Below are 14,403 nucleotides of genomic sequence, written 5' to 3' on the forward strand. Positions count from 1 at the left end.
CTTACAGTATTTGGAGGAACTTGATATCCCATCAAACCTAAGGCTAATTACATCCAAACTACCCTACAAACTCAGAGAAAGGTGGCGAAGCACAGCTTATGAGACACAACAGAGAACCGGCAGGAGAATCAGATTTCACAACTTTGTGGATTTTGTGGAAAAGCATGCCAAGATGCTTTTGGATCCGTTGTTTGGAGACATTCAGGACCAAACAACAATGAAAAGGCCTCTTCCAAGAAGCACAAGTGAACTAAAACCAACCAGCCAAAGAAAAAGCAGCTTTGCTACTTCAGTAGCTGTGAATACAGAGTCAGCAGCATGCACTGTAAAACAATCATCTGTACCACAACAACCTGCTCAAACCACACCCAGTGGTATCATCCCTTCATGTGGATATTGTCATGGCAAACATGCCCTGATTGACTGCTCACAATTCAAAACACAGTCACATGACAACAAGGTTACATTTTTAAGAAGGCATGGATATTGTTTTGGTTGCCTACTAAAAGGTCATTTAAGCAAAAATTGTAAAAGAAGATTAATGTGTCATGTTTGCAAAATGAAACATCCTACTGTATATATTCCAAGTGAAAAAGGCCCAAGGCAGGAAAATCAAGCAAAGCCTACTGCTGAGACAGAAGAAACCCCTATAAGCAGTGCTCTTGTTTCAGCCGGTGATGCAACCGGGGCCGGGAAAGACTGTGCACTTGCAATCATGCCAGTCAGAGTTAAGACGGGAAAAGGAAACCGGTATGTTCAGACCTATGCCTTCCCCGATCCAGGCAGCACGGCAATCATGGAGGACGACTGTGTGTGTGATTACGACTCAACCTGGGACACAGAGAGTGATGGAGAGGACCCGGCCGGAGATGGCCAACCTCGTCGATCCAGTCAAGACAAAAATAAATCTGGTTGGACTTTATAACCGTGGCATCACACGCCCAGAAACACGAGGGCAGCAAAAGACATGCAGAACTACAGAAGAGGATACCCTAATCTTGCAAATGAAGAGTGCTCAGAGGACCAAATGAACAATTTGCAGTTTTACCTCAATAAATTCCCCTCTTCACCTGATGATGTGTACATTGAATCATTCCTCAAAGAATGGAAGAATGACTACAAAAAGCTGGAGAGAGTTCACTCATACATTCAGTGGCTGTTTCCCCTCCGAGAACCAGGGGTAAACCACATGGCTTCTGAACTCACCAAGAAGGAAATTGAGGCCTTTAAGAGTAATGAGGATGCAAAAAAGAGACTAGTGGAGTCCTATGAACTCATGTTGGGCTTCTACGGCGTCCGCCTGGTTAACAAAGAGACGGGTGAAGTGACACGAGCAGACAACTGGAAAGAGCGCTTCGAGAACCTTGAGCGGAACATGCACAACAACCTGCGCATCACTCGCATCCTAAAGAGCCTGGGCGAACTAGGTTTTGTGCACTATCAGGCGCCGCTCGTTCGCTTCTTCCTCGAGGAGACTCTGGTCAAGAAAAACCTCACCAGTGTTAAACGCAGCGTACTTGACTACTTCCTGTTTGCGATTCTGGATAAACAAAAACGCCAGGAGTTGGTGCGCTATGCCTACCTTCACTTTGAACCAAAGGATACATTTGTGTGGTGTCCCAGGAAGATTCAGAAGCAGTTTAAGAAGTTCAGAGAGAAAGAAAGACATCAGCATTCCTCCTCTTCTTCTTCCAAAAAAAGTCATGACAAAGATAAAGAAAAGGTCAAGAAGGACAAAGGAGACAAACGTGACAAAACGGAGGAAATCAGAGACCTGTACGGTCGAAGGGGAAGCTTACCTTTTGACCAAGAGCCAATGTGCTTAGAGGCTAATCCTTACACATTCCCATACGGCGGAAAAGGTGATGGCAAAGACGTGCACAGAACAATCGAAAAGGAGAAAAATAAGAAAATCAAGGACTCCACCAAGGACAAGACCATGGACCATGGAACAAGGAAACATATAACACCATGGACCATGGAACAAGGAAACATAACAAGACCATGGACCTAAGACCATGGAACAAGTAAAGACATTTCCAGATGCCAAAGGCTTTGTGAGAAGTGTTTTGGTTAAAACCAAGACCAACACGGTTCAACGACCAATAGATGAACTCTGCCTGCCAATGGAAGCAGCTTGATGGACTGAGGGGGGATTCGGTTTGGAAGAATGGCCGTGCGCGACCCGAGGGTCCCTGGTTCAATCCCCACCTAGTACCAACCTCGTCATGTCCGTTGTGTCCTGAGCAAGACACTTCACCCTTGCTCCTGATGGGTGCTGGTTAGCGCCTTGCATGGCAGCTCCCTCCATCAGTGTGTGAATGTGTGTGTGAATGGGTAAATGTGGAAGTAGTGTCAAAGCGCTTTGAGTACCTTGAAGGTAGAAAAGCGCTATACAAGTACAACCCATTTATCATTTATTTATTTATTTATCATTTGGAATCTCGACATATCTCCGCGAGTGCTTATTAAGGAATTTAGTGAGTCAAACACCTCCTCCTCAGGACTACTCTATCTTTATGTTTAGTTTTTCGAACTTTTTGAACGCAAGAGTAGCCGTAACAACATTTACACACTACGGCCAAGTTAGTGTTGCTGATCAACCTATCCCCAGGTGCATGTCTTTGGAGGTGGTAGGAAACTGGAGTACCCGGAGAGAACCCCCGCAGTCTCGGGGAGAACATGCAAATTCCACACAGAAAGACCCCGAGCCAGGGGATCAAACCCAGGACCTTCTTATTGTGAGGCACAAGCACTATCCACTGCGCCAATTGATGGAATTTCTTCCCAGTTGATTATAGATCACCTTCCCTCCCAGAGAGTCAGTGGGACAAAACGTGGTTCGACATGTGTTACATGTACTTTGTGCATGCAAAGTGTTATTGTGAAGTGTGTGCATGGAGGGAGGGAAGAAACCTCTTACAAAACACTTGCATGAAAAGCTGATATGACGAGCTATCTTCGGTATTTTTCACAGGCTTGGATTTAACTTGTCAACAAACACCAACACTTTGAAGTCTCAACTTTGCCCTAAATGCTGCACTTGTCACCATTACACAAAACTTGGCTCCAAAAGGAAAGTGATTTATTAAGGTGTAGTACAGTTTTTGTCACAGTTAATAATAGAGAAGCCACAGTGGGACATAATCACACCAAGCAAAGTTAAACTACAGCTTGAAAACAAAACTTATGGTGAAGCTACGCAGCCAGTAAAATTGGTTAAAAGATGCAATGAACAAAAATGATGACAACAAACAACAGATCTTCCAATTCCAGGACTGTCATCAAAGTTGAACACTGGGGGCAGGAAAGACCGTATGTACAAGGGGATGACTACTAATTTGTGCCGCTGTTTCCAGGGAATGAGGTCTGGTTTTGTTCTCCGTAAGTCTGGTATGAGCCATAGCCCTGCTGACTTCCCCAAGTTGTCTGATTCGACCATCCTGTAGGGGGGGATCCAATCAGAAGATCTGCCTCGCTCACAAACATGAATGTATTACTCACTCAGCAAGCTTTTACTCACCATAATTAGTATAGGCTTGGTTCCCCACCACTGTGTTGGGGTATGCGGTGCTGTACACGGAGTAGTCTGTTCCCTGCGCCGAAACCTCAGTCTGGCCTTGAGTGAGCAGCTTCTTCTTCTCATCCCCGTAACCGTAACTGTAAGGACTCTGTTGGTCGGCGGGCGGCGGCATTGACTTGTAGCTGCTCGCTGTGGTAGTGCTGGTGTTGGTACTGGTGTTAGAGACGGGCGGGGCAGAGTAGGTGGTGACGCTGGTCTCGGGGTAAAACGTGCCATAGCCAGCATTGCTTCCTATGGTGCCATAAGCAGCACTGGTGTCAGCAGCAGGGACTTTGGTGGGATTTGTGGTCCCGGCTCCATTGTTGCTGTACAATTTATCTGGAAGAAAAACAGGACATTTCTCAATGATACTGAGCGGGGTTTAAAATAGATTACAACATTGTCCAATTGTTGCTGTCTGATTATTACTCTATGAAAAATGTAAGTTACATGAGAGCTCTCTTCTTACATGTACACAAACTGGTCGCAACTTTATGGCGACTTGCATTTATTCCTATTTTATGTTAGTTTTGAGGTAGAGTCAGAGAGGTTTAAATTAGACAATGTGTATTCTTGTGGTAGTACTTAGTCGTAGTGTACATGTTGCCCATATTATTGCATTTAAATGAGGTAAACAACATTTTAACAGCCCTTACAGTATGACGCAGTGCAGATGCATAGTACCTACTGCAAACATTTAGCTAAATGCTATTCGGGAGTAATGCTTAACAGAAAAAAACTATTCTAATTAAATGTAAATAAAACAAGCTCTTGAAAATACATTAACTATTTTAACCTTTGTGAAAAACTAAGTATTCATTCCCTTTAGATTCTAACCTATTTTGTTACATTACAAACTGCAATTTGAATGTTTTAAATCTAAATTTTATGTGATGGATCTGGACAAAAAAAACAAACGAAGTTGGCGAAGTCAAATACAAAAAATAAATATACAAAAGGGATTTAAGAAAATAAAAAACATGTAATTGAAATGTGCATATTTATTCATCATTTACTATAAAGCCCCTTAAATTATTCTGGGGCAATATATTACCTCCGAAAGTCACAATTAGTTATGATTGGGTTATAAAAAAATATATCCATGTTTGATGATCCCTCAGAAAAAAGCCATCACTTAGTGGTAAAAATAAGAAGGCATGTCTTAAATTTGCCACGTCTTTTGGCAAACTCAAAATGTGCCTTAATGTTACTTAGTGTCTCAGCTTTTTTCTGGCCACTCTTCCGTAAAGCCCAGCTCCAAGGAGTGTACAGCTTATTGTAGTCCTATGCACAGACACTCAAGTCTTTGCTTTCTGTAGCTGCTTCAGGGTTACTTTTGGTCTCTCTGTTGCCACACTGATTAATGCCCTCCAGTTCGGTGAGTTTTGGTGGAAGGCCCTGTTTTGGCAGGTTTGTTGTGTTTCCATGTTCTTTCCGTTTGAAGACTATGTATATGATGGTGCTCTGAGGGATTACCAAAGATGTGGATATTTCTTTAGAACCCAACCCTAACTAATTATGTGACTTCTGAAGATTACACTGGAACATTTTAAGGGGCTTCATAGCAAAGGGGGAATACATATGAACATGCCAATTTCCTTTTTTAAATTTTCTTAAACTGTTTCGTCATATATATTTTGTCATTTCACTTCGCCAATTTAGGTTATCTTGTGCAGACCCATCACATAAATGCATACATCGTTTAAATGCAATAAAAATTGTATTGTGCAAATAAAATGTTAAAAAAATATAACAAGTTTGTATCAATATATAGATCTTAATTTTTTTTTTGAATTTAGGCATTTAGAGTAAAAAAAAATGTATTGCTGACTTATGCCTTTTATTAAAAGGGATCACTTTTAGACCCTAAGTAAGTGTGTATAGTTAATCTAAAAGGGGAACTGCACTTTTTTTTGGAATTTTGGAATTGTTCACAATGTTAATGAAAGACATGAGGGATGGATTTTTTTTAAATGCATTATAAGGTCCTCTTACAATATACATAATGTACGTATACTGTATATGTAATGTAGTAACAGGTACATTTATAAAAACATTTAATATTCACGTATTTTGATCATTTTAAGCATATGCGGCACATTAATTTTAAAAACGCATCACGTTTGCTTTTTTTTCTTCATCACTGATGTCTGCTCACTGCAGACTTTATGAGCGCCAACAAACATAATAAAACATCACTTACTAAGGTCCGCTGTCATTAGGATGCCGACTGCTAGGATGTTCATATATTTCCATTTACATAAAAAAATTCTCATAATCTTCGTGAAAAAAAAAGGGTGTGGGGGGTGAACAAGTGCTTTTCGTGTCATCTTCGCCAGTTCCAGGTCCTGTATGGCTGTCAGCATGTGCCAACTTGTCGGATTATTATAACTACAGTCTGTCCAGGTGAGAGAAAATGTAGAGTATTGTTGCCGCTTTTTGAATGGTTATTTTATGGGCGGAATAGTGGAGCTCCCATTGGCTCCGCTGTAAGATGCATTTTATTCATGTTTATTTAATATTTAGAATGCACTAAAAAAAATCCATTCGTCGTCATGTCTTTCATAACGATTGTGAACGATAGGCAACATTTTAAAAATAGTGCAGTTCCCCTTCAAGGTTGCACAAGGGTTAACAGAAGGAAACATATACATCTTTACAATGTACACACTAAATTTGAAAGAAAACTGAGATCTGTGTTTTCTTCATTAAATAATCTACAGCAGTGATTACACCGCTATAATAATAACACTTAATCATCAACCTTACTATTGATTTCAATCGTATTTAATCATTAAATCTAATCTACTTACAGTTGAACAGGATAAATCTTGTCAAATGATATGAAAGCATGTGTTAATCACAATTATCATTAATTATCATTAAGGATTAGGTCAGGCCGATTACAAAAACACTAATCAAATAAACTGCATACAAGACTCATAAAAACTGATTAAGAAAATCCATGTACATACAATCTTGCAGTGCTAAAATAAATTAAACCTTAATAAAATATACATGTTTCTTAAACTGTTAATAAAATGAAAGTGTAAATGAAAATACAGTTTCACCACTTTAGTCATAAATTTTGCATTAAGAAACTTCATTAGGACTTCAGCTCTAGACTTCTTTTATTTGTTTGATATTGTCATTACTGCCTCAAGTGGTGGAAAAGTGTATTGCAACCGAGTACCGCAGCCAGCCATACAGACCACAGCTGAGAAACATAATTTATGGCCCTATGGTTAATAAACACTGCTGTATGATAGCCTGGTGGGTGTATTTTCACCTGACAGGCTTTGTTCAAGTCAAAGGAAATCTGTGTGGTTTGTTTGATAAGAATTTTATAACGCGCACCAAAAGCTAGGTCCGCTTTTAAATTAACTGTATAGCAAAGGCATTGCCAAATGTACATACAATGACAGACATAATTAATTCAATTTAATGTAACTTCATCTTCAATGGTCAAACATAGCAGGTTATTCTCTTGAAAAAGAGCCATGTTGCTCATTAAAGTACGGATATCAGAGAATAATACATTTTAATCAATTGTTTTCCCTTCGTCACAATGCTTTTGTAAAGTCCAATCTGACATGCGGAGTAAAATATAAACACACAATGACACATAGGGGTATATGGATACTTACGATAGCCTTTTCCGGAGTTGCCCTCGTAACTGAAGTTGGCTAATAAAAAATAAAAAATATATAAAATGGCACATTACTCATTGGCCAAGAAGCCTATTCATAAATCAGGCTAACCAAAAGAGAACTTTACTTTTGTTGTAAGTAGGTCCTGAAGCAAAGGGTTTGCCTCGGCCCCTTCCTCGACCTCTGCCAAAACCCCAGCTGGGTGATGCGGAATCTGAAGGAATCCCTCGAATAGTACCGAAACCAGGGATGTGCTGTTGAACGCAAAAAACAGCCGATTAAGGGTTGATTTACCGCTACTGCACATAGCCATTGCAACGAAAGTGCTGGTTCAGTGTCAGAATAGTGTGTATTGTGTTTACCATGTCGGTGTAAGTCAGCTTTTTCGACGTTTTCTTGGACATGACAGGGGTGTCTGGGAACAGCTTCTCCAGAGCGGCTAGGGCGGCGTAGGCCTTTGCTTCCTTCTTGTTGGAACCTCTTCCTTTGAACTTCTGTCCATCAACATCCACCTAGCAGACAAAATAAGCGGGACGTGTCAACTGTTTTTTCCAAGTGCTTTTAAGTGTTTTGTTGACTTCAATAATCAGTATAGACTGAGACAAAGTGTGTTACTATCAAGTCACCTCCATAACAAAGCACTTCTCATGGGAGCCACCCGTCTCTGCAGAGAGTTCGTACTTCAGACTGCGTCTTTTCTCATTCAGTTCCATGACGGGGTTCTTCCCATTCTTGGTCAGGATAGGACCCTGAGCACTCTAAACCATAACATGGTGAACAGTCAGGCAATAATTTGGTTAATTGATTGGATACATATACTAAAAAGGAGCTCCAACGTACGTCTTCTGATGCATTGGCGGCACTTGCAGTTACATCCTGGCCGCCATCAACTTTGGGCTCAGCCTTGGTTTCTGAGCCTGTTGGAAGACCGAGATCTTGCAGGACCTGGAAAAGACAAACAAACTGTGTAATAGTTGCCCTTTGTGCGATTATAAACAGTATTGTCAAGCAATTAAAAATATTAGTAATTAGTTAGGATTTGTAATTAACCTCTATTTTAATCTCACCTAAAAAATGCTGAGAAAAAACAATTAATCAATTAAAATGTATTAATTTATTATTAGGATAGATATATCACAAAAAAGCAGTTTCATAAAGCCATTTGTTGTTTTTAACCAACTTGAACAGAAGGACAGAAGTATTTACCAAAATAAAACATGGTTTATACAGTGGTAAAACATCAACAAACAGTAACATTACTTTTCTAAGTAATAGATATTGGATTTTTAACTTGTTGCTTTTCCTCTGCTTCAGATAATATAAAACAAATAAAACAGACCCATCAATCACAGTGCATGCATTATACCAATATTGGTTTAAGATAATATTTATAATTATCAAAATTAATGTTAAACTTTGTAAAACAGATTGGAGGAAATGTTGGCTTCAATGATTTTCTTGACTGTCAATCACGTATGTCTCATACACGTATACCAATGTGCAACACTAATATTTTTAATCTATATTACGACCGAACCTGAAGATATTTACTTACTTGAATAAGGCATCATTTCATCTAGCGGCAGGCATGCAAGTATGCGCCTTATGACACACACGAGTGATTAAAACATTCTCGCCCACTATGTAAGTATGCTCTGATTTTAAATATAATGTACACATCACTTTACCGTATTTTTCGGAGTATAGGTCGCTCCGAAGTATAAGTCGCGCCGGCCGAAAATGCATAATAAAGAAGGAAAAAAACATATAAGTCGCACTGGAGTATAAGTCGCATTTTTGGGGGAAATTTATTTGATAAAACCCAACACCAAGAATAGACATTTGAAAGGCAATTTAAAATAAATAAAGAATAGTGAACAACAGGCTGAATAAGTGTACATTATATGACGCATAAATAACCCACTGAGAACGTGCCTGGTATGTTAACGTAACATATTATGGCAAGAGTCATTCAAATAACTAACATATAGAACATGCTATACGTTTACCAAACAATCTGTCACTCCTAATCGCTAAATCCCATGAAATCTTGTACGTCTAGTCTCTTACGTGAATGAGCTAAATAATATTATTTTATATTTACAGTAATGTGTTGATAATTTCACACATAAGTCGCTCTGGAGTATATGTCGCACCCACGGCCAAACTATGAAAAAAACTGCGACTTATAGTCCCAAAAATACGGTATATGTAATACATCACTATATTGATATACAAATGTGTTATAATAGTATAAAGTCAGTTTAATGTGTGTCAAAACCCACCCGGAAGTGACAACATTTTTACAATGCTCGCTGAAATAGATGGGGAAAAAAAGAAGCATTGTCTATGCTAAAAAAAAAAAAAAAAGACTACTTTGAACTTGGACAGACTATAAAAATCTTTTGATACGTCTTTAGGATTATTATGAATATTTTACACTATTTGTAAGATATAATTCATCATATCCTCGCTATCTAAAGCCACTAACATCAGTCTCGTGACAGAGTGAGATCAACTTCTCACTGTGACTATACTATCTTTGTGTCGCATGGTGGTAGTGTGTTGTTGCTCCCAGTCAAGTACTAGAAGATGGTGAGGCATACAGAGAGTGTTAGAGATTAAAAGTTTGATTAACGGGATTAAAAAACATTGCGCTAAATATGCACAATGGTTTGCCATCCCTAAATATAAATAGTGTTATATCTGAGTTTCTACAGGTATCAGCAAATCTAATTTACTGCTTTTTAATGCCACCAATAAAAAACTTAATGCCGATGTCCGAAATGATGGAAATAGATTATTGATTTAAATATATTTTTTAAATGCATGTGATGAAACGATATTTGGAAAAATGCCAATTAGCATTAAAAATAAACAGTCAATTGAACATCTTTTAATAGATTGTATTTAACACCCTCTCAGTTGTTTAAAATGGATACAGTAGATAGCAAGTTATGTATAAAGTGTCATGTATAAAGGAATAATAACGTATTTACTATGAGAATAAAAAGAGTTGTGGTCGGTTGTGAGAATTGCCTTGGTTGTCCATCCTAGGCCACCGTAATGAGAGTTGTTAGCCAGGTTAGCTCGTGTGTTGAAGCGGAGGCGACTGTCTGAAATAAGGAGTCGTGTATGAAACAAGCAGAGCTTCCTCATGAACATGACGTAGTGTCAGAGTAATGACGACATGCCCACAGTGACACAAGGATGACAAAGTTTGGGTCCCCAGAGCCGTTTGATTTTGCCGTCCAGCGGAATGTCCACTATGGAACCAGCACTTTTCTTGCGTTCAGACCTTACAAAGACCTCTTATATCCAGTTTGAAAGCCAGAGACAAAGAAAGAAACACACAGACGTAGCAATTTATCGATGAACGCAACAGTATTATATTCATTTTCATTTATAGTTTGATGGATTGACGTATCGGCCAAGTCCTACAGTTGTATTACATTTTTTAAGGCCTTTGGACATCGCATTTAATGCTTTTTAATGCCATTTAAGGCCTGATTTTCAAAATAATACATTTAATTAATTTTAAAGCCCTGCGGAAACCCTGAATATATCAGAAAAAGGAGCATTAACTGGCTCACAGAGTATTGGATTGCTTGTGTCATTGTAAAAAGAACTAATATTGAAAGTCTTGCCTTGGTGGCTACATTAAGCTTGGCTGCTCGTTTTGAAGGCCCAGTAGACTCGTGGGTTTTCCCGTTTACATCCACAGACATGGTGAAAACCGGCTCATGGACTGGACCAGTCTGAGAGGTGAGCCGGTACTCAAGGCCAGGTCGGTACTGGTTCAGACGCATTACAGCATTCATGCTTAAATCATCAGTCACTGATGGAGAACATGAAAAAACAAGTCATTTTTTTGTTTTTTTCCTTAAAAGAAAAATAGTGTGGAAAAAGACAGACCTCTCAAACTTGTTACTTACATGATTTGCGTGGAAACCGCTTCTGAAATTTGAGGAACTTCCTCTGCTTGCTATTTAATGAGTCCTCCTTTCCTTTCGCCACTTCGGTGTAGGATCTCTTGGCTGGCAGAGAGGCTTTAGCTGTTTTTGCCAGGCCTGTATTAAATGAAGACATTATAACAATGCAAGAACTGATACCCATATATGTTTAATACAACATTAATTGATCATAATAACGACACATTACCTAGTCCAGTTTTTGCACGTGCTCCCATTGGTTTCCAGGGCTTGCCAGGCCTTGCATTGATCCCCAAAACTTTGTACATCATTCCAAATGCACACAGTCTCAATGCCAACTACATCAAATATTTCAAATAATGAGGAAACATGAATATACACTTGTACTGTATTTACGCCTACATCTGTTTGTGACACAATCTTACCTGGGCACTCTGTGTAGTGTCTTCACGCTGCTGTAAGGTGAGACACCCAAGGACATCCAATGGTTCCTTCTCACAGGGATCTTTAATTCCAGGACCATCTGTGCACAAATGCAATTCATATTGGCATTGCAGCACTCAAGCCAATGGCCTAACAAAGAAAAGATCAAGGCTCACCATTCAAGAGGATTCCAGAGGCAATGCACTCCAGAACTCTGCGGAAAGCTTCGCCTGGGCCCAATGGCCTCTCAGATGTACTCATGGCCTTCTCTGCCAGCAGCTCAAGAGGCTGTAAATAACAGTGCACACAGACAGAATTATAGCACAGACCTACACCAAGGCTTAAAATATGTCACCTGCTTAAGTGTCTTAGACGATCGCAATAACATTTTGTTCTCCAGATGGAATATAGTAGTGAAATTAAGTTAATTATATTTTTATATCCGTTTCTCTCTAGTGACTCAAAGCGCTTTACATAGAGAAACCCATTATCTACATTAAGCTACATATACACTAAGTGGCTGTGGTGCTGGGAGCAATGTGGGTAAAGTGTCTTGCCCAAGTACACAACGACGGTGACTAGGATAGCGGAAGCTGGATTGGAGCAAGCAACCCTTCTGGCTCTACCATCTGAGCCATTATATGCCAGCATTTCCCATACATTCATTTGTGCGACCCATCACAACTTTAGACCGCTATTCAGAGATTAGGCTTACGTTGTTTTATTAATTTTTTTAATTTCACATGTTCACCCTTGGTATCAAACACCTTATAATAGGACTGTCCTGTCTTTGCAACTTTATACAGTAGATGACGTCAAAGCTCTGCTCCTTAACTCACTTATTCACATAAAACCGCTGACTTAGCCCTGCATTATAATGCATCTGTTCATTAATATAGTGATTAATCAGACGTTTAATTAAGTGTAAATTGTCTTACTTCGATCCCAGGAAACAACATGAATGTTTTTAATCATCGGTGTGCGTTATGAGGCGCACACATAAACGTCAACTGCCGCACTAAATGAAACCAACACCCGTAGAAGATAACATGAGAGATAATGTCACGCATTACTTATGAAACAGACCAAAAACCTCAGTTTTACTCCAGTTTTGTGTCATGGCCAATTATGAAAATTAGACGACGCAGGGTTGGGCATCAAGCATCGATTAGAACCGGGTCTTATATTCCGATTCTCCTGGAACTATCTACATTTTTAAACGTTGATTCCTATTTATATGCTCGGTACATCGACCGGAAGAAATAACTGCCACAAAGGTGGCTATAAGGCTAACTGTGCATCGCCATACACCGTTTGGAGCTGCGCTCATTCCTAAGTCAATAATTCTCCATTGAGGCAAATAAAGTACATTACATTTAACATGTGACACAGAGGAAGAACAAGCAGGAGAAGGGGAGTTAATCGTTAAGCTCAGCGTTAAACTGCTTAGTAAACTTTAAGAAGTTGAGACGGGAGAGCATTACAGTAACAGGAAATTAATATGTTGAATAATTAGATTAGTTAACAAAGTCAAATGTGTAAGGTGAAAAAGGATTGATCCATAAATTATTATTGTTCATACCAAGGGGTGTTTTAGTATACGGTATGTTAAATACTACAGTGATTAGATCGATATTTTTAATTTCCCAAAATCTTTCTTGTTTTTGTTAAGGTTTACAACTTCAGGGAATAAGGGACCAGGAAAACTAAGGGTAAAAACTTAAGATTGAGTAATAGATAGTAGTTTTTGCTTTTGTTTAGTTATTGTGTATAAATGATTTTGTTTTGCCCAAACAATTGTACGTAATAAAAAATAAATAAAAGTTTAAATATTGTGCTGACATTGTTAAACTGTCATTAATAAATAACGATGCGGTTAACACATGTGATTGTATTGGCCGATTTCACTCATGGATGATCGATATCTGAACCGGTAGCATAAAGCCCTGAGCTATCATTAAAACATAACCAACAGGATATTTGTAAATATTTTTATGAGGTTTTCAAAGATAAAGTAAAACTTCAGTGAAAGTGTATTCTTGTGGAAATAAACTTCCTGTAATTTATATTCAAGTTTAAAGGATTGATATTTATTTACTGGTTGAAAATAGCCACGTGACAAATTCAGAGTTAATTTTTTACCTTGCCTCTTAAAATAATTGCAATCAAGAATTGTGACGGAATCATAACCGTCCGAAAAACAGTGACAAAGAAAACTGAGCTGGACCACTTGGTGGAAATACAAACTTACTTCTGAAAAGATTTGATAAGTTAATTTTACATTGTCCCAAAAATCCAAGTTTATTTATCAACAATTGTAGAGAAACAACCAATATAAAGAAATGACAGTGCTGTAATACCTCAACTTACCAGCTGGAATTGGTTCTGTGACAGCGCTCTTAACTCAAAACTTCCATCCATCCATTTTCTACCGCTTATTCCCTTTGGGGTCGCGGGGGGCGCTGGAGCCTATCTCAGCTACAATCGGGCGGAAGGCGGGGTACACCCTGGACAAGTCACCACCTCATCGCAGGGCCTTTGTATCTCAAATCCATCCATCCATCCATTTTTCTACCGCTTGTCCCAAATCAACGTCTTATTTAATGCTTGGCCCCACGAAACAGCACAATTGTAACAAGTAACATGCTTTTTAAAAAGAAACACTAACTTTTAGATAGGACATGTATCAAAACAATACAATAGAAAGTACTACAGCAGTTGTATATTGTATCAAAACAACACAATAGAAAATTACTACAGCAGTTGTATGATGTAATTAATTTACTTCTGAGAGTGGACTTTAACAGTATGTCTTTTGAGATCCTTCTTGTCAAAT

General features: G+C 38.8%; 1 protein-coding gene and 1 pseudogene across 3 annotated transcripts in view; one reads left to right on the forward strand and one right to left on the reverse strand.

The window, feature by feature from the left end:
* Positions 1-795: 795 nt before the first annotated feature.
* On the forward strand, positions 796-2,014 carry LOC133570292 (opioid growth factor receptor pseudogene; annotated as a pseudogene).
* A 1,049-nt stretch (positions 2,015-3,063) lies between these two features.
* The window catches only part of LOC133624555 (interleukin enhancer-binding factor 3-like), a 38,532-nt gene continuing 27,192 nt past the window's right edge, over positions 3,064-14,403 (reverse strand). For all 3 annotated transcript variants that reach the window (XM_061988213.1, XM_061988215.1, XM_061988216.1), the window contains exons 9-20: positions 11,744-11,855; positions 11,570-11,667; positions 11,374-11,482; positions 11,148-11,282; positions 10,860-11,050; positions 8,053-8,157; positions 7,839-7,970; positions 7,575-7,724; positions 7,340-7,466; positions 7,210-7,248; positions 3,524-3,901; positions 3,064-3,443 (exon numbers count right to left, since the gene is read on the reverse strand). In XM_061988213.1, the coding sequence (XP_061844197.1) occupies positions 3,337-3,443; positions 3,524-3,901; positions 7,210-7,248; positions 7,340-7,466; positions 7,575-7,724; positions 7,839-7,970; positions 8,053-8,157; positions 10,860-11,050; positions 11,148-11,282; positions 11,374-11,482; positions 11,570-11,667; positions 11,744-11,855 (1,683 nt within the window). In that variant the 3' untranslated portion in view covers positions 3,064-3,336. The remainder of the gene's footprint in view (positions 3,444-3,523; positions 3,902-7,209; positions 7,249-7,339; positions 7,467-7,574; positions 7,725-7,838; positions 7,971-8,052; positions 8,158-10,859; positions 11,051-11,147; positions 11,283-11,373; positions 11,483-11,569; positions 11,668-11,743; positions 11,856-14,403) is intronic.

Source organism: Nerophis lumbriciformis, linkage group LG27, assembly GCF_033978685.3.
Source record: "Nerophis lumbriciformis linkage group LG27, RoL_Nlum_v2.1, whole genome shotgun sequence".
NCBI classification, from domain to species: Eukaryota; Metazoa; Chordata; class Actinopteri; order Syngnathiformes; family Syngnathidae; genus Nerophis; species Nerophis lumbriciformis.